The 19,858-nt window shown below is 40.5% G+C and overlaps 1 protein-coding gene and 1 long non-coding RNA gene across 6 annotated transcripts in view; one reads left to right on the plus strand and one right to left on the minus strand.

Moving 5' to 3' along the window:
* Positions 1–19,858, minus strand: part of PPP2R5A (protein phosphatase 2 regulatory subunit B'alpha) — a 77,260-nt gene that overhangs the window by 34,516 nt on the left and 22,886 nt on the right. For both annotated transcript variants that reach the window (XM_069544205.1, XM_069544206.1), the window contains one exon: positions 4,426–4,622. In XM_069544205.1, the coding sequence (XP_069400306.1) occupies positions 4,426–4,622 (197 nt within the window). The remainder of the gene's footprint in view (positions 1–4,425; positions 4,623–19,858) is intronic.
* LOC138415747 (uncharacterized) lies at positions 10,670–17,837 on the plus strand. 4 transcript variants are annotated; one of them, XR_011247387.1, is made up of 7 exons: positions 10,881–11,829; positions 11,995–12,087; positions 12,199–12,243; positions 12,327–12,764; positions 13,288–13,407; positions 14,005–14,146; positions 15,662–17,837. It is a non-coding gene; the product is annotated as an uncharacterized lncRNA (long non-coding RNA). The 4 variants fall into 4 exon arrangements; XR_011247388.1 differs by lacking the exon at positions 12,199–12,243 and having other exon boundaries at positions 10,670–11,829; positions 11,911–12,087; positions 12,612–12,764; XR_011247389.1 differs by lacking the exon at positions 12,199–12,243 and having other exon boundaries at positions 12,612–12,764.

Here is a 19,858-nt window from a genome sequence, read left to right on the forward strand (position 1 = left end):
TCACTCTCCTCTTTCACTTTCATCAAGAGGCTTTTTAGTTCCTCTTCACTTTCTGTCATAAGGGTGGTGTCATCTGCATATCTGAGGTTATTGATACTTCTTCTGGCAATCTTGATTCCAGCTTGTGCTTCTTCCAGCCCAGCATTTCTCATGATGTACTCTGCATATAAGTTAAATAAGCAGGGTGACAGTATACAGCCTTAATGTACTCCTTTTCCTATTTGGAACCAGTCTGTTGTTCCACGTCCAGTTCTAACTGTTGCTTCCTGACCTGCACACAGATTCCTCAAGAGGCAGGCCAGGTGGTCTGGTATTTCCGCTTCTTTCAGAATTTTCCACAGTTTATTGTGATCCACACAGTCCAAGGCTTTGGCATAGTCAGTAAAGCAGAAGTAGATGTTTTTCTGGAATTCTCTTGTTTTTTTGATGATCCAACGGATGTTGACAATTTGATCTTTGGTTTGTCTGCCTTTCTAAACCCACCTTAAACATCTGGAAGTTCACGGTTCACATACTGTTGAAGGCTGGCTTGGAGAATTTTGAGCATTACTTTGCTAGCATGTGAGATGAGTGCAACTATGTGGTAGTTTGAGCATTCTTGGCATTGCCTTTCTTTAGGAGTGGAATGAAAACTGATCTTTTCCAGTCCTGTGGCCACTGCTGAGTTTTCCAAATTTGCTGGCATACTGAGTGCAGCATTTTCACAGCATCATCTTTTAGGATTTGAAATAACTCAACTGAAAATCCATCACCTCCACTAGCTTTGTTCATAGTGATGCTTCCTAAGGCCCACTTGACTTTACATTCCAGGATGTCTGGCTCTAGGTGAGTGATCACACCATCGTGATTATCTGGGTCGTGAAGATCTTTTTTGTACAGTTCTTCTGTGTATTCTTGCCACCTCTTCTCAATACCTTCTGCTTCTGTTAGGTCCATACCATTTCTGTCCTTCATTGCGCCCATCTTTGCATGAAATGTTCCCTTGGTATCTCTAAGTTTCTTGAAGAGATCTCTAGTCTTTCCCATTCTGTTGTTTTCCTCTATTTCTTTGCACTAATCACTGAAGAAGGCTTTCTTATCTCTCTGCTATTCTTTGGAGCTCTGCATTCAGATGTTTATATCTTTCCTTTTCTCCTGTGCCTTTTGCTTCTCTTCTTTTCACAGCTATTTGTAAGGCCTCCTCAGACAGCCATTTTGCTTTTTTGCATTTCTTTCCCATGGGGATTGTCTTGATTTAAAGGACCAGATCTGATGAACTATGGTTGTTTGGTGGTATAAGCAAATTCGCAACGATTCTTATGAAGTGGCATCTATGGTATGCCAAATAACCGTTAACTGTCCCCAGTGGCTCGGCAGCCAAGAATATGCCTGCAATTCAGTAGACACAGAGGATGTGGGTTCTCTCTCTGTGTTGGGAAGATACCCTGGAGAGGGGCATGGAAACCATTCCAGTATTCTTGCCTGGAGAATCCCATGGATAGAGGAGCTTGGCAGGCTACAGTCCACAGGGTTGCAAAGAGTTGGACACAACTAAACTGACTTAGCATGCACACACGCACAACCCTAAGACTTAGAAAGTAAAAATCTAAAATTTGATTTGCTAAAACTCAAAACCTATAAATGGGGAAGAGCCAATAGATAGTTTAATAGATACCATTTTCACAACAAGTGGCCAAAAGTCATAGCTAGAACTCAAAAAGGGAATATAACCCATGGAAGGGCATAATTTGCCTTTGAAATCATACTTATCATTGTTGGTCCCAAATACACCAAAAAGCTTTAAAGAACTAAGTGAGTAGGCTTCTTAACTAGAAATGAAGTACCCAGAAGTTAAAAAAAAATTTTTTTTAAGACAAAAAACACACCTTTTGCTTGGGAATACGAATTAAACCCCCAAATTTATTAACATATGGCAAATTACAGAATAATTTGACTTAAATATGTACATAGAGCTTATTTTGTTGTTGCCGAGTAGCTAAGTCATGTCTGACTCTCTGCAACCCCATGGACTACAGCATGCCAGGCTTCTCTGTCCTTCAGCATCTCCTGGAGCTTGCGCAAACTCATGTCCATTAGTGATGTCATCCAACCATCGCATCCTCTGTCACCCCCTTCTTCTCTTGTCCTTAATCTTTCCCAGGATCAGGGTCTTTTCCAACAAGTCAACTCTTTGCATCAGGTGGCCAAAGTATTGGAACTTCAGCATCTGTCCTTCCAATGAAGATTCAGGGCTGATTTCCTATAGCATTGACTGGTTTGATCTCCTTGCTGTCCAAGGGACTCTCAAGAGTCTCCTCCAACACCACAGTTCAAAAGTGTCAATTCTTCAAAACTCAGCCTTCTTTATGGTCCAACTCTCACATCCATACATGACTACTGGAAAAACCATAGCTTTGACTAGATGGACCTTTGTTGGCAAAGTAATATCTCTGCTTCTCAATATGCTGTCTAGGTTGGTCATAGTTTTTCTTCCAAGGAGCAAGCGTCCTTTAATTTCAGGCTGCAGTCACCATCTGCAGTGATTTTGGAACCCAAGGAAATAAAGTCTGTCACTGTTTGCATTGTTTCCCCATCTATTTGCCATGAAGTGATAGGAGCAGATGCCATAATCTTAGTTTTCAGAATGGTTGAGTTTTAAGCCAGCCTTTTCACTTTCTTCTTTCACCTTCATCAAGAGGCTCATCAGTTGCTCTTCACTTTCTGCCATTAAAGTGGTATTATCTGCATATCTGAAGCTGTTGATATTTCTCTCTGCAATGTTGATTCCAGCTTGTGATTCATCCAGCCCAGCATTTCACATGAAGTACTTCCACGTAAGTTAAATAAGCAGGGTGACAACATACAGCCTTTCTCGATTTTGAACCAGTTCGTTGTTCCATGTCCAGTTCTAACTGCTGCCTCTTGACCTGCATACAGGTTTCTCTGGAGACAAGTAATATGGTCTGGGATTCCCATCTCATTACAAATATTCCACAGTCTGTTGTGATCTACCTAGTCAAAGGCTTCGGCATAGTCAATGAAGCAGTAGAAGATGTGTTTTTTTTTTTTTTTGGAATTCTCTTACTTTTTCTATGAGCCAGCATATGTTGGCAAAACACCCTCTTCCAACAACATAAGAGATGTCTCTACACATGGACATCACCTGATAGCCAGTATCAAAATCAGACTGATTGTATTCTTTGCAGCCAAAGACAGAGAAGTTCTATATGGTCAGCAAAAGCAAGACTTGGAGCTGACTGTGGCTCAGATCTTCAGCTCCTTATTGCAAAATTTAGGCTCAAATTGAAGAAAGTAGGGAAAACCACTAGGCCATTCAAGTATGACCTAAATCAAATCCCTTGTGATTATACAGTGGAGATAACGAATAGATGCAAGGGACTAAATCTCGTAGACAGACTGCACGAAGAACTATGGATGAAAGTTCGTAACGTTGTATAGGAGGTGATGACCAAAACCATCCCCAAGAAAAAGAAATGCCAGAAGACAAAGTGGCTGTCTGAGGAGGCCAAATAAATAGCTGAGAAAAGAGAAGCAAAAGGCAAAGGAGAAAGGGAAAGATATACCCAACTGAATGCAGAGTTCCAGAGAATAGCAAGGAGAGATAAGAAAGCCTTCTTAAGTGACCAATGCAAAGAGTATAACTTAGTTTAGATCATACTTGCTATAACCTTCCATGTGTTAATAGCTCAGTCATGTCTGACTCTGTGAAACCTTCCATAACCAACACAAGTTTAAACTGTGTGCCCAGTGACTCTAATAATTCCAAATGAATTTTTAAATATTTTGTTATGCACTAAAATACAAAAATAATACATCCTAAACAAATTCCTACAGTTTGAAGAATATGGTTAAATAATTAATAAACAGTACCCTGAACAACATTTCTTCAATAGTTGTTTTTTTTTTCGCATCAGATATTTCAAATGTTTGTTCATATCATTTAAGGGTCCTGAGTTTTGATTAAAATTCAGTGCTATAGAAGCTACATATATGATATCAAAATGTCCTAAATAAGAATGGTCTATATTTGACTCCCTTATCTACTTCTGAGATGTGGAGAGCCCCGTATTTTTTCATTAGTCTTTCCTTCCCCCTTTAGCTATTCTTTCTCCATTCAGCTGCACAACATTAATTACCTACCAACCCATATCATCTTGAGTTTACATCTTTCTCCTAAGTTCTAGATCCACACTCTCCAATGTGGTAGCCATCAGTCATCGTGGCTACTGAAGTACCAAACGATCATAAAGCAGTGACAGCATCACTGGGATGGATAATCTTTCAAACGGACTATTTTAAAAAACATTCTTTTGAGTACATCAACTATTGTACATTTACTAAAAACCAATCTCATTAAATTGTAATTACACCTCAGATCTTACTTGAATTTATATAAATCTGAGGAACTTAAGTCTAGAAGCTTACCATTTTTACTATATCAGAATACGCTGATTCAACAATTACACCACGATTAGTTGAAACATACTCAACCAGTTCATTCAATGTTGCTCTTTTAATTTCTTTGCTCTTCAAGTCTGAAACAGAGTCCATGAAATCAAACAGTATGCAACACTGCTGCAACTTCTGACAGAAAAGCTCTTGCTGTTCATTTGAGGTGGCATCTATAAATAAAAATAGAGAGAAACTTAGAAATGACCTACTCAGAAGTTACCTTCATATGTTTACTATTTTGTAGAAGCTATTCACATACATAAAGTAAAATTTCTCTCAAAAGCCTAGTGTGAAATTTACCACATAATCCCATTATTCATGCCAGGAATGAAATTTTACATTCCTCCTCTCTCACTACCCATTATCAATCATTAAGCATTACTGATCCAATTCTTTTTATCTGGAATCTATCCTCCTCTTGTCACCCCTCTGTCGCTTTCATGACTCACACATTCGTCATTTAGACTACAGCCGTGACGTCCTAGGGCTTCCCACATGACGTGGTGGTAAAGAATCCGCCAGCTAACACAGGAGACTCAAGAGACATGGGTTCAATTCCTGGTTGGGAAGATCTCCTGGAGTAGGAAATGGCAACCCATTCCAGTATTCTTGCCTGGAAGATTTCATGGACAGAAGAGCCTGGCGGGCTACAGTCCTTGGGGTCGCAAGAGAGTCAGACATGATTTAGAGACTACACAACCACCACCACCACCACCTACCAGTGCCCTCCTCCAAGGGATCTTCCCAACTCAGAGACAGTTCCTCAAGGGCAAGGATCATTCACTGAGCAGGCTTTCCTTTTCATCTCTTTTACTACTAACATGGGATATACAGGGGGTTTCCCAGGTTATTTTTTTCCCAGTGCTAAAGAATCCACTGGCCAATGCAGGAGTCACAAGTTGAATCCCTGGGTCAGGAAGATCCCCTAGAGAAGGAAATGGCAACACACTCCAGTATTCTTGTCTGGGAAGTCCCATGGACAGAGGAGCCTAGTGAGCTAAAGTCCATGGGGTTCTCTTACATGACAGGCTAGTAGCCTACAGCTAACATGTTCGAAGACACAATACGATCTTCAAGACTAGCAAACAGTAGATTCAGGAACATGTTACATATAAAAAGTAAGTTTCTTTTTCTGGGCACCTATCTCTTCAGCCTCCTTTGAGAATAAATTCATGTTTTTCATAGCTTCTCAATTCAGTAATGTGCTACTTAGCCTAAAGACTTCTTTCAAGTTGCTTTCTCCTCCAGAATTATGTCCCAGCATTAACTAATATTTGGATGCAAGAGGTCACCTTCGGATTTTACCAAACATTAGATATATTTAGAAAGCAGTTAACATTTCAACTCATTTGGCACTGAGTTAAAACACAAATGTCCAGTCCTGAAATTTTTGTTAAGTATTGAGAAACAGAAAAATCTTTTCTTACCTAAACACCTCCTATAAGTACATGTTCTATAGAGTAATCTGAACATAATAAAACATAACACTGGCAACATTAGCATTTCCTTCATGCCAAATACAATTCTAAGTGTTTCCTATGTCTATTTATTTAACTTTAAAACAGTTCTTTGAGGCTAGTTTTGAAAGTTAGAGATGATTTCCTGTCTTCAAGGGCTTAGAAGCAAGTTGAAAAGGCAAGATAAAAAACCTTAAAAAATATAACCTGGAGTCAAAAAGAATTTGAGAGTGCTTATAAGATTAAATATAAATAGAACAATTATAAATAAAATCAGGATTAATTAAAAGCAGGAAAGCTATACAAGGTATTTGACTGTTGTATTTAAGCACTCTGCATTGAGTCTCTTGGAAGCTAAGGTAAAACAATGGTGGAAGAGTTGATCAGATTGGAAAAGGTTAAATGAGAGAAGAGAGGATGCTCCTATCGTCTACTATCGGTTGGCTTACTTCTAGGTTCAAGACACATAACGTTTTTATATCAGTCCAATTTTTATAATGGTTATCCTAGTAAAAAAAGATCAATGGTTTCACCATTAAAAAATTATAAAACAGATGTTTAATATAGCCTAACTCTTAGGGATCTTTCTGAAACATCAATTTTCAGAATTTCCTCGTAAGAAAGAGAGACAAAAAATATATTTCAATTACCTGAAAAAATAAGACTATAGCTTGGCTGTATTTCATAAATATGAATAAAAAGTAATTTGTGAGAAAAATGTTTTACATTTGTTTACTGACAGTGTCTACACTGATGACTTTATACTTCAGTTTCCCCATTACAAGCATGCTTGCAAATGAAGTATACTCAGTGGTATTTCAATATGGCAATTTAGCACTTTCAGGTGGTAAGGTCACATTTTGTTCTTACTTGGCTATTTTTACTAGGCCAATATAATAGACTTGAAATACCAATATATTCATACTTATTGTCACTGCTTCAAAATACCTCTGATATTGATAACAAGGTTCAGTCAGTTCAGTCTCTCAGTCATGTCTGACTCTTTGCAACCCCATGAATCTCAGCACGTCAGGCCTCCCTGTCCATCACCAAGTCCTGGACTTCACTCAAACTCATCTCCATCGAGTCAGTCATGCCATCTAACCATCTCATCCTCTGTTATCCCCTTATCCTCCTGCCCCCAATCCCTCCCACCATCAGGGTCTTTTCAAATGAGTCAACTCTTTGCATGAGGTGGCCAAAGTATCGGAGTTTCAGCTTTAGCATCAGTCCTTCTAGTGAACACCCAGGATTAATCTCCTTTAGGATGGACCGGTTGGATCTCCTTGCAGTCCAAGAGACTCTCAAGAGTCTTCTCCAACACCACAGTTCAAAAGCATCAATTCTTCTGCGCTCAGCTTTCTTCACAGTCCAACTCTCACATCCATACATGACCACTGGAAAAACCATATGACTAGACGAACCTTTGTTGGCAAAATAATGTCTGCTTTTGAATATGTTATCTAGTTTGGTTATAACTTTCCTTCCAAGGAGTAAGCGTCTTTTAATTTCATGGCTGCAATCACCATCTGCAGTGATTTTGGAGCCCAAAAAAATAAAGTCTGACACTGTTTCCCCATCTATTTCCCATGAAGTGATGGGACCAAATGCCATGATCTTCATTTTCTGAATGTTGAGCTTTAAGCCAACTTTTTCCCTCTCCTCCTTCACTTTCATCAAGAGGCTGTTTAGTTCTTCACTTTCTGCCATAAGGGTGGTGTCATCTGCATATCTGAGGTTATTGATATTTCTCCCGGCAATCTTGATTCCAGCTTGTGCTTCTTCCAGCCCAGTGTTTCTTGTGATGATAAGTTAAATAAGCAGGTGACAATATACAGCCTTGACGAACTCCTTTTCCTATTTGGAACCAGTCTGTTGTTCCATGTCCAGTTCTAACTGTTGCTTCCTGACCTGCATATAGGTTTCTCAAAAGGCAGGTCAGGTGGTCTGGTATTCCCATCTCTTTCAGAATTTTCCACAGTTTGTTGTGATCCATAGAGTCAAAGGCTTTGGCATAATCAATAAAGCAGAAATAGGATACAGGTTCAAAAAAGGTACTTTCAGACACGCAACTACTTGGAAAACTTAGCACCCTCAAACAACCTTTTATAGGAAATTCTGAGGACATGCAGCAATAGGGAGAAAGGGAAAGGAATGGAGTCCAGGAATTACAGAAATTCAAGAAAAGCAGACCTAGAGAAAAACTGGATCAGTTTAGGGCAGGAGGAAAGGCCCTAAGAAACTGGTCTCTAAAGCAGAATCATTAGGGTATCTTATCACATGGAGATTTGGAGGAAAAAACTGAGAGTATGTTAAAGGTGGGAAAAAACGGATAATTAGAAATTCCAGGAAATACTTTAAAAAACTAAATAAGAAAGGATATATATTATTTAGCTCTAAAGCCTACGCAGTCACACATAAACCCTGCCCACTGGCTTTGAACTTTTAGAATTAACTTAACAATTTATATAAAACTTAATTATGGCCACAGAAAATATTAACCTTAAAAATGTAAAGATGACAAAAGCTGAGGGTGAAAGGAGAGAAGGAGAAACTGAGGGGCACTACCTTTCCAACTTCACTTCCCATCATTCCCCCTTTACATCCTAAGTTCCATTCATGCTGACAGTTCCAAGTTCCCCAGGTGGCCTGTTTGCACATATACTGGCTGGAATGCACTTTCCCATCATTATTTCTTCATTTTCTTTAGAAGCAAATAAAGACAGTGCCCATGCAAACACTACTCAATGAGTAAAAAACTTCATTTTTAAAAATTTTTAATTGGAGGATAACTGCTTTACAAAGCTGTGTTAGTTTCTGCTGTACAAACAGCGTGAACCAGCTCTAAGTATACATATATCCCCTCCGTCTTGAGCCTCCCTCCCACCCCTCTAGGTCATCACAGAGCACTGAGCTGAGCTCCCTGTGCTAAACAGTAGCTTCCTACTAGTTATCTACTTTAAACATGTTACTTATATACGTCAGTACTACTTTCTCAATTCATCCCACTCTCTCCTCTTACAGTAGAAAACTTTAGTCAAAGGATTTGAAGTCTACCAGGACCTAAACACAACTATACCTTGTATTGTGAGACAGAGAATCAGGATATGTTAAGCCTAATATCATTAATTTATAAAACTTCCTTTGTACTAATTTCAAGCTTATCAAGTGCAGTAGTGTTAGTCTCTGAGTTGTGTTAGACTCTTACAACCCCACAGACTATAGCCCACCAGGCTCCTCTGTCCATGGGATTCTCCAGGCAAGAATACTGGAGTGGGATGCCATTTCCTTCTCCAGGGGATCTTCCTGACCCAGGATAGAATTCAAGTCTCCTGCAGTGCAGGCAGATTCTTTACCGTCTGAGCCACCAGGGAAGCCCAGAGCTACTGCAAACTAGCAAGCGCAGTAGTTCTAAAATTTGTCCACAAATTATTTGATACTCCTTTCTTCAGAAAGTGGAGTCTACTTCTGCCGTCAATGTGGGCTGGACTAAAGTGACTTGCTTCCAGGGAACAGAGTGAATACTGCGGAAGTGATGCAACATGACTTCCAAGGTGGATTTCTGCTGGAGTCACAAGAGATCTCAAGGTTCACAGAATAAACTATTTGAGAAAAAAGTAACACCTATATAGTTGAGTACAGAACCTAGCTTATCCCCTGACTCATTTGATATTAGCAAACTTTGTAAGAAGTTTTTGAAGTAAATTAGAGTCTTTAGAAAAATGTAAGGAAGTTTTACACTGTACTCATTGGTGTCAATTTATCAAACCTATTTAGAAAGACTGTACCACCAAATTACAGGTATTTAAGACAAGTTCAGGTTTTTTAACATAGTACAAGTTGTATCTGACTATATAAGTATCATGGAATACATGAAAACTTTCAATCTCAACCACATTGGTATGTTAATTCATTCTCAAGAGAGGAAGGTCAGTTTCGCAAGAAACATGATGTTCATGATGAATTTTCAATGAGTTTATTCCTCGGCCTTATACATGCAGATACACGATTTCTTATCATATAAAATACAAATATAAATTAGCCAAGCTCGTGACATAGTAACAAATGCTAGTTTGCGGGGGACGACCCGTGAAGGGTTAAGTCTTGGGAGCTCCCTGGCAGGTATGCCGGGCCCTAGGACACGTGCCTAAGCTCCCTGTCCCGCCACCCTCAAGAGTTTTTATAACCCTTAAGGCTCCAAGATGTTTGGTTTCGGCAACATTTCATAGAAGATAGATTATCTTATTGTGTATATTTCATAGAAGATAGATATTCTGATTGTGTTCTGTATACAATGGTAAGGGTCTGGTGATTGTATCCTGAGATTAAAAAACAACCTTGTGAGTGCCTTAAGTCACGTACTTTACCCTATATATACCGCAGCACAATAAAGCAAGGTATCAGCCATTTGGGGCTGATCCTCTCAACCCCATCTTTTGTCTCTCTGATTTTCTTAGCGGGGACGCTCCGTTCTCTCCCTGTGCAGGTGCGACTCTTGCTTGTGCTGGCCGCGGCAGGTGGCGCCCAACGTGGGGCTCGAGCTCGACAGTTCTCCTCGCCACTACTCTTATTAATTGAAAAGAGTGAGTATATGAGTACACAAGTGAATTAAATTGAGGAGGAGTAGTAAGGTATATAGTTGAGAGTATAAATATGGGACAGACGCATAGTCGCCAGTTGTTTGTGCATATGTTATCTGTAATGTTAAAACATAGGGGAATTACTGTTTCTAAACCTAAATTAATCAATTTTCTTTCATTCATCGAGGAAGTTTGCCCTTGGTTCCCCAGAGAAGGTACAGTAAATTTAGAGACATGGAAGAAGGTAGGGGAACAAATTCGGACTCATTATACGTTACATGGCCCTGAAAAAATCCCTGTCGAAACCTTATCCTTTTGGACACTAATTCGTGACTGCCTGGACTTTGATAATGATGAATTAAAACGTTTAGGAAATTTATTAAAACAGGAAGAAGATCCTCTCCATGTTCCTGATTCGGAACCCAGATATGCTGTTCCCGAGGGGGTTAAAAGCGACCCTCCGTTTTCTAACTTATTGCGTCCTTCGGATAATGATGATTCACTTTCATCCACAGATGAGGCAGAATTAGACGAAGAAGCTGCTAAATACCATCAAGAAGATTGGGGTTTTTTAGCACAAGAAAAAGGGGCGTTAACATCTAAAGATGAATTGGTTGAATGCTTTAAAAACCTCACTATTGCTTTACAGAACGCAGGAATCAAGCTTCCTAGTAACAATGCCAAATCTCCTTCTGCTCCGCCTCTTCCCCCTGCTTATGCTCCTTCTGTTGTGGCTGGTCTCGATCCCCCTCCAGGGCCCCCTCCACCGTCTGAGAACATGTCTCCGCTGCAAAAGGCATTGAGACAGGCACAGCGACTTGGTGAGGTTGTCTCTGATTTTTCTCTTGCTTTTCCTGTCTTTGAAAATAACAACCAGCGTTATTATGAATCACTGCCTTTTAAACAACTGAAAGAGTTAAAGATTGCTTGCTCACAATACGGTCCTACCGCTCCATTCACCATTGCTATGATAGAAAATTTGGGTACTCAAGCTTTACCTCCAAATGATTGGAAGCAGACAGCTAGGGCATGTCTCTCAGGGGGAGATTATTTATTATGGAAATCTGAATTTTTTGAACAATGTGCTCGTATAGCTGATGTTAACCGACAGCAAGGTATACAGACCTCCTATGAAATGTTGATTGGTGAAGGCCCTTACCAGGCTACTGATACTCAACTTAATTTCTTACCTGGTGCATATGCACAAATATCAAATGCGGCTCGGCAGGCATGGAAAAAACTTCCTAGCTCCAGTACTAAGACAGAGGATCTTTCAAAAGTCCGGCAGGGACCTGATGAGCCTTACCAGGACTTCGTGGCACGACTTTTAGATACTATAGGTAAGATAATGTCAGATGAAAAGGCTGGGATGGTATTGGCAAAACAATTGGCTTTTGAAAACGCTAACTCTGCTTGTCAAGCTGCTTTAAGACCTTATCGAAAGAAGGGAGATCTGTCTGATTTTATTCGCATTTGTGCTGACATTGGACCCTCCTACATGCAAGGCATTGCTATGGCAGCAGCATTACAAGGAAAAAGCATAAAGGAGGTACTTTTCCAGCAGCAAGCCCGGAACAAGAAAGGACTTCAAAAGTCAGGTAATTCGGGTTGCTTTGTTTGTGGTCAGCCTGGCCATCGGGCTGCAGTGTGCCCTCAAAAACAACAAAGCCCTGTTAACACTCCTAATTTGTGCCCATGCTGTAAAAAAGGAAAGCATTGGGCGCGGGACTGCCGTTCCAAAACGGATGTTCAAGGTAATCCTTTGCCCCCGGTTTCGGGAAACTGGGTGAGGGGCCAGCCCCTGGCCCCGAAACAATGTTATGGGGCAACACTGCAGGTTCCAAAAGGACCATTGCAGACCTCTGTCGAGCCACAAGAGGCAGCGCGGGATTGGACCTCTGTGCCACCTCCTACACAGTATTAACTCCCGAGATGGGGGTCCAAACCCTTGCCACAGGAGTGTTTGGGCCTTTACCTCCAGGGACAGCTGGACTGCTTTTAGGGCGCAGCAGTGCATCTTTAAAAGGAATACTTATTCATCCTGGTGTGATTGACTCTGATTATACAGGAGAGATAAAAATATTAGCCTCCGCTCCTAACAAAATTATTGTGATCAATGCAGGACAGCGTATAGCTCAACTTCTTTTAGTTCCATTAGTCATACAAGGAAAAACAATTAACCGAGACCGTCAGGATAAAGGTTTCGGGTCCTCTGACGCCTTTTGGGTGCAAAATGTTACCGAGGCACGACCAGAACTTGAGCTACGCATTAATGGTAAGCTTTTCCGCGGAGTGCTTGATACAGGGGCCGATATTAGTGTTATTTCTGATAAATATTGGCCTACTACATGGCCAAAACAGATGGCTATTTCCACTCTCCAGGGTATTGGCCAAACTACCAATCCAGAACAAAGTTCGTCCCTTCTTACTTGGACGGATAAGGACGGACATACAGGCCAATTTAAACCTTATATTCTGCCCTATCTTCCAGTTAATCTATGGGGGCGTGATATATTAAGCAAAATGGGTGTTTATTTATATAGTCCTTCACCCACTGTGACAGATTTGATGTTAGATCAGGGCTTACTTCCAAATCAAGGTTTAGGTAAACAACATCAAGGCATCATTTTGCCCCTTGATTTAAAACCTAATCAAGATCGAAAAGGCTTGGGGTGTTTTCCCTAGGGACCTCTGATTCTCCTGTGACACATGCCGATCCTATTGATTGGAAATCTGAGGAACCGGTATGGGTCGATCAGTGGCCCCTAACACAGGAAAAACTTTCTGCCGCACAGCAGCTGGTGCAGGAACAGCTGAGACTTGGGCATATTGAACCCTCTACCTCTGCTTGGAATTCCCCAATTTTTGTTATTAAAAAGAAGTCTGGGAAATGGAGATTGCTACAAGATCTTCGTAAGGTAAATGAAACAATGATGCATATGGGAGCCCTACAACCTGGGTTGCCCACTCCTTCTGCTATACCTGATAAATCCTATATCATTGTTATAGATTTAAAAGATTGTTTTTACACTATTCCTCTTGCACCTCAAGATTGTAAAAGATTTGCTTTCAGTTTACCCTCTGTTAATTTTAAAGAGCCTATGCAACGCTATCAATGGAGAGTTCTCCCGCAAGGAATGACTAATAGCCCTACGCTGTGCCAAAAATTTGTTGCTACAGCAATAGCTCCCGTTCGTCAACGTTTTCCTCAGCTATATTTGGTTCATTATATGGATGATATATTACTAGCTCATGCTGACGAACATCTATTGTATCAAGCTTTTTCGATTCTAAAACAACATTTAAGCCTTAATGGTCTTGTTATTGCTGATGAAAAAATTCAGACTCATTTTCCTTATAATTATTTGGGTTTCTCCTTATATCCTCACGTTTATAATACCCAATTAGTAAAATTACAGACTGACCATTTAAAAACTCTAAATGACTTTCAAAAACTTTTAGGAGACATTAATTGGATACGTCCTTATTTAAAATTACCCACTTATACCTTGCAGCCATTATTTGACATCCTTAAAGGTGACTCTGATCCTGCGTCACCCCGAACACTTTCTTTAGAAGGACGAACTGCTTTACAATCAATAGAAGAAGCTATTAGACAACAACAGATTACTTATTGTGATTACCAACGATCATGGGGTTTGTATATACTTCCTACCCCCCGAGCACCCACAGGGGTACTTTATCAAGATAAACCTTTGCGATGGATATATCTATCTGCTACTCCAACTAAACATCTGCTCCCTTACTATGAACTTGTTGCAAAAATTGTAGCAAAGGGACGTCACGAGGCCATCCAATATTTTGGTATGGAACCCCCCTTCATTTGTGTTCCTTATGCTTTAGAACAACAAGATTGGCTTTTTCAATTTTCAGATAATTGGTCTATAGCTTTTGCAAATTACCCGGGATGGATTATTCATCATTACCCTTCTGATAAATTGTTACAATTTGCTAGCTCTCATGCCTTTATTTTTCCAAAAATAGTTCGCCGACAACCTATTCCCGAAGCGACACTTATATTTACAGATGGATCTTCTAATCGAACTGCAGCTTTAATCATTAACCATCAAACCTATTACGCACAAACCAGTTTTTCTTCTGCTCAAGTTGTGGAATTATTTGCAGTCCACCAAGCGTTGCTAACTGTACCTAGTTCCTTCAATTTATTTACAGACAGCTCCTATGTGGTCGGTGCCTTACAGATGATTGAAACTGTTCCAATTATCGGCACCACCTCTCCTGAAGTTCTTAACTTATTTACATTAATTCAACAGGTTCTCCATTGCCGCCAACACCCCTGTTTCTTTGGACATATTCGTGCACACTCCACCCTTCCTGGTGCCCTCGTACAAGGCAATCACACTGCGGACGTTCTTACTAAACAAGTGTTTTTCCAATCAGCTATTGATGCAGCCCGAAAATCCCATGATTTACATCACCAAAATAGTCATTCTTTACGCTTGCAATTTAAAATTTCTCGTGAAGCTGCACGGCAAATTGTTAAATCTTGCTCTACTTGTCCTCAATTCTTTGTTCTCCCTCAATATGGTGTCAACCCTCGAGGTTTACGCCCTAATCACCTCTGGCAAACAGATGTTACTCACATTCCTCAATTTGGGCGTCTTAAATATGTTCATGTCTCTATTGACACTTTTTCCAATTTTCTCATGGCTTCCCTTCACACTGGAGAATCAACACGTCACTGTATTCAACATTTGCTGTTTTGCTTTTCTACTTCAGGAATCCCACAAACCCTTAAAACAGATAATGGACCTGGTTATACTAGCCGTTCTTTTCAACGTTTTTGTCTTTCTTTCCAAATTCATCATAAAACAGGAATTCCTTATAATCCACAGGGACAAGGTATTGTGGAACGAGCCCATCAACGCCTTAAACATCAATTATTAAAACAAAAAAAGGGGAATGAACTGTATAGCCCCTCACCGCAGAACGCCTTAAACCATGCTCTTTTATGTTTTAAATTTTTTAACTTTAGACGCAGAAGGCAATTCAGCAGCCCAGCGTTTTTGGGGAGAACGATCCTCATGCAAAAAACCACTTGTACGATGGAAGGATCCACTTACCAATCTGTGGTATGGGCCAGACCCTGTACTAATATGGGGACGAGGGCATGTTTGTGTTTTTCCACAGGATGCCGAAGCGCCGCGCTGGATTCCGGAAAGGCTGGTACGCGCGGCAGAGGAACTCCCTGACACATCAAATGCAACGCATGACACTGAGCGAGCCCACGAGTGAGCTGCCTACTCAGAGGCAAATTGAGGCGCTGATGCGATATGCTTGGAATGAGGCTCATGTACAACCTCCAGTGACACCTACTAATATACTGATCATGTTATTATTATTGTTACAGCGGATACAAAACGGGGCAGCTGCGGCTTTTTGGGCATACATTCCTGATCCGCCTATGATTCAATCCTTAGGATGGGATAAAGAAACAGTACCTGTATATGTTAATGATACAAGTCTTTTAGGAGGAAAATCAGATATTCACATTTCTCCTCAGCAAGCCAATATCTCCTTTTATGGTCTTACTACTCAATACCCTATGTGCTTTTCTTATCAATCACAGCATCCTCATTGTATACAGGTGTCAGCTGATATATCCTATCCTCGAGTGACTATTTCAGGCATTGATGAAAAAACCGGAAAGAGATCGTACCGTGACGGAACCGGACCCCTCGACATTCCGTTTTGTGACAAACATTTAAGCATCGGCATAGGAATAGACACTCCTTGGACTTTATGTCGAGCACGAATTGCATCGGTGTATAACATCAACAATGCCAATACCACCCTTTTATGGGACTGGGCACCTGGAGGAACACCTGATTTCCCCGAATATCGAGGACAGCATCCACCCATTCTCTCTGTAAACACTGCTCCTATATATCAGACAGAACTATGGAAACTTTTGGCTGCTTTTGGTCATGGCAATAGTCTATATTTACAACCCAATATTAGTGGGAGCAAATATGGTAATGTAGGAGTTACGGGGTTTCTATACCCCCGAGCTTGTGTTCCTTACCCATTCATGTTGATACAAGGCCATATGGAAATAACACTGTCATTGAATATTTATCATTTAAATTGTTCTAATTGCATACTTACTAATTGCATTAGAGGTGTAGCCAAAGGAGAACAAGTTATAATAGTAAAACAACCTGCTTTTGTAATGCTACCTGTTGAAATAACTGAAGAATGGTATGATGAGACTGCTTTAGAATTGTTACAACGCATTAATACGGCTCTTAGCCGTCCTAAAAGAGGTCTGAGCCTGATTATTCTGGGCATAGTATCTTTAATCACCCTTATAGCAACTGCTGTTACTGCTTCTGTATCTTTAGCACAATCCATTCAAGCTGCTCATACTGTAGATTCCTTGTCATATAATGTTACTAAAGTAATGGGAACTCAAGAAGATATAGATAAAAAAATAGAAGATAGATTATCCGCTTTATATGATGTAGTTAGAGTTCTAGGAGAACAAGTTCAGAGCATTAATTTTCGCATGAAAATTCAATGCCATGCTAATTATAAATGGATTTGTGTTACAAAAAAGCCTTACAATACTTCTGACTTTCCGTGGGATAAGGTGAAAAAACATCTGCAAGGAATTTGGTTTAATACTAATGTTTCTTTAGATCTTTTACAATTGCACAATGAAATTCTTGACATCGAAAATTCTCCAAAAGCTACTTTGAATATAGCTGATACCGTCGATAATTTTTTACAAAATTTATTTTCTAACTTTCCTAGCCTTCATTCACTGTGGCGAAGTATAATTGCTATGGGCGCGGTTCTGACTGTTGTGCTTATCATAATTTGTTTAGCTCCTTGCCTTATTCGTAGCATTGTTAAAGAATTTCTACATATGAGAGTTTTAATACATAAAAACATGTTGCAACACCAACATCTTATGGAGCTTTTAAAAAATAAAGAGAGGGGAGCTGCGGGGGACGACCCGTGAAGGGTTAAGTCTTGGGAGCTCCCTGGCAGGTATGCCGGGCCCTAGGACACGTGCCTAAGCTCCCTGTCCCGCCACCCTCAAGAGTTTTTATAACCCTTAAGGCTCCAAGATGTTTGGTTTCGGCAACATTTCATAGAAGATAGATTATCTTATTGTGTATATTTCATAGAAGATAGATATTCTGATTGTGTTCTGTATACAATGGTAAGGGTCTGGTGATTGTATCCTGAGATTAAAAAACAACCTTGTGAGTGCCTTAAGTCACGTACTTTACCCTATATATACCGCAGCACAATAAAGCAAGGTATCAGCCATTTGGGGCTGATCCTCTCAACCCCATCTTTTGTCTCTCTGATTTTCTTAGCGGGGACGCTCCGTTCTCTCCCTGTGCAGGTGCGACTCTTGCTTGTGCTGGCCGCGGCACTAGTTTATTAATTTAGGGTGAGAAATTATTCCAAGTACTATATCTGTCCATGGGATTTCCCAGGCAAGAATACTGGAGTGGGTAGCAATTTCTTCTTCCAGGGGATCTTCCCAACTCAGGGATTGAACCCACGTCTCCTGCATTGGCAGGCAGATTCTTTACCACTGAGCCACCAGGGAAGCCCAGTTAAACCTTAAGCAGACCTATCAGTTCAGTTCAGTTGTTCAGTCGTTCAGTTATGTCTGACTATTTGCGACCCCATGGACTGCAGCACACCAGGATTCCCTATCACCAACTCCTGGAGCTTGCTCAAACTCATGTCCATAGAGTTGGGATGCCATCCAACCATCTCATCCTCTGTCATGCCCTTCTCCTCCTGCCTTCAATCTTTCCCAGCATCAGGGTTTTTTCTAATGAGTCAGTTCTTTGCATCAGGTAGCTAAAGTATTGGAGCTTCAGCTTCAGCAGCAGTCCCTCCAATGAATATTCAGCACTGATTTCCTTTAGGATGGACTGGTGGGATCTCCTTGCAGTCCAAGGGACTCTCAAGAGTCTTCTTCAAGACCACACTTCAAAAGCATCAATTCTTCAGTGCTCAGCTTTCTTTACGGTCCAACTCTCACATGTGTACACGACTACTGGAAAAACAATAGTTTTGACTATGTGGACCTTTGTTGGCAAAGTAATGTCTCTTCTTTTTAATATGCTGTCTAGATTGGTCATAACTTTTCTTCTTAGAAGCAAGTGTCAAATTTCATGGCTGCAGTCACCATCTGCAGTGATTTTGGAGCCCAAGAAAATAAAGTCTGTCACTGTTTCCATTGTTTCTCCATCTATTTGCCATGAAGTGATGGGACTGAATGCCATAATCTTAGTTTTTTGAATGAGTTTTAAGCCAGCTTTTTAACTTTCCTCTTTCACCTTCATCAAGAGGCTCTTTAGTTCCTCTTTGCTTTCTGCCATAAGGGTGGTGTCATCTGCATATCTGAGGTTACTGATATTTCTCCCAGCAATCCTGATTCCAGCTTGTGCTTCATCCAGCCTGGCATTTCACATGATGTACTCTGCATATAAGTTAAATAAGCAGGGTGACAGTATACAGCCTTAATGGACTCCTTTCCCAATTTTGAACCAGTCTGTTGTTTCATGTCCAGTTGTAACTGTTGCTTCTTGATCTGCATATAGATTTCTCAGGAGGCAGGTAAGGTGGTCTGGTATTCCCACCTCTTGAAGAATTTTCCAGTTTGTTGTGAGCCACACGGTCAAAGGCTTTAGCATAGTCAACAAAGCAGAAGTAGATGCTTTTTCTGGAACTCTCTTGCTTATAGGAGAAGCCAAATCATAACCAGAATGGTATCCAGTGTATTAATTTTCTACTGAAAGTGAAAGAAGTGAAGTCGCTCAGTCATGTCCGACTCTTTAAGACCCCATGGACCCCACCAGACTCCTCCCTCCATGGGATTCTCCAGGCAAGAATACTGGAGTGGGTTTTCATTTCCTTCTCCAGGGGATCTTCACAACCAGGGATCGAACCCAGGTCTCCCACATTACAGGCAGACGCTTTAACCTCTGAGCCACCAGGGAAGCCCAATTTTCTACTGCTTAATAACAAATTATCCCAAACTTTAGAGGCTTCAAACAAGAATTATTATCTATCACAATTTCATTGGGTCAGAGATTCAGACAACTTATCTTTGCTTCATGGTATCTAAGGCCTCAAGCTAAAAAAACTAGAAAACTAGGGACTGCAAACATATGAAGGCTCAATCACTCATATGTCTTATAGTTGATTCTGGCCTCTGGCTGAACGACTAGTTAGGGCTAGTGCCAGAACCCCCATATGTGACCTCTCCATATGGCTTAAGCTTCCTCATCATATGGTGACTTGGTTCCAGGGGCAAGTGATTTGAAAGATCTAACAAAGAACAAAACATGA

The sequence above is a fragment of the Ovis canadensis genome, chromosome 12 (genome assembly GCF_042477335.2).
Source record: "Ovis canadensis isolate MfBH-ARS-UI-01 breed Bighorn chromosome 12, ARS-UI_OviCan_v2, whole genome shotgun sequence".
NCBI lineage: Eukaryota > Metazoa > Chordata > Mammalia > Artiodactyla > Bovidae > Ovis > Ovis canadensis.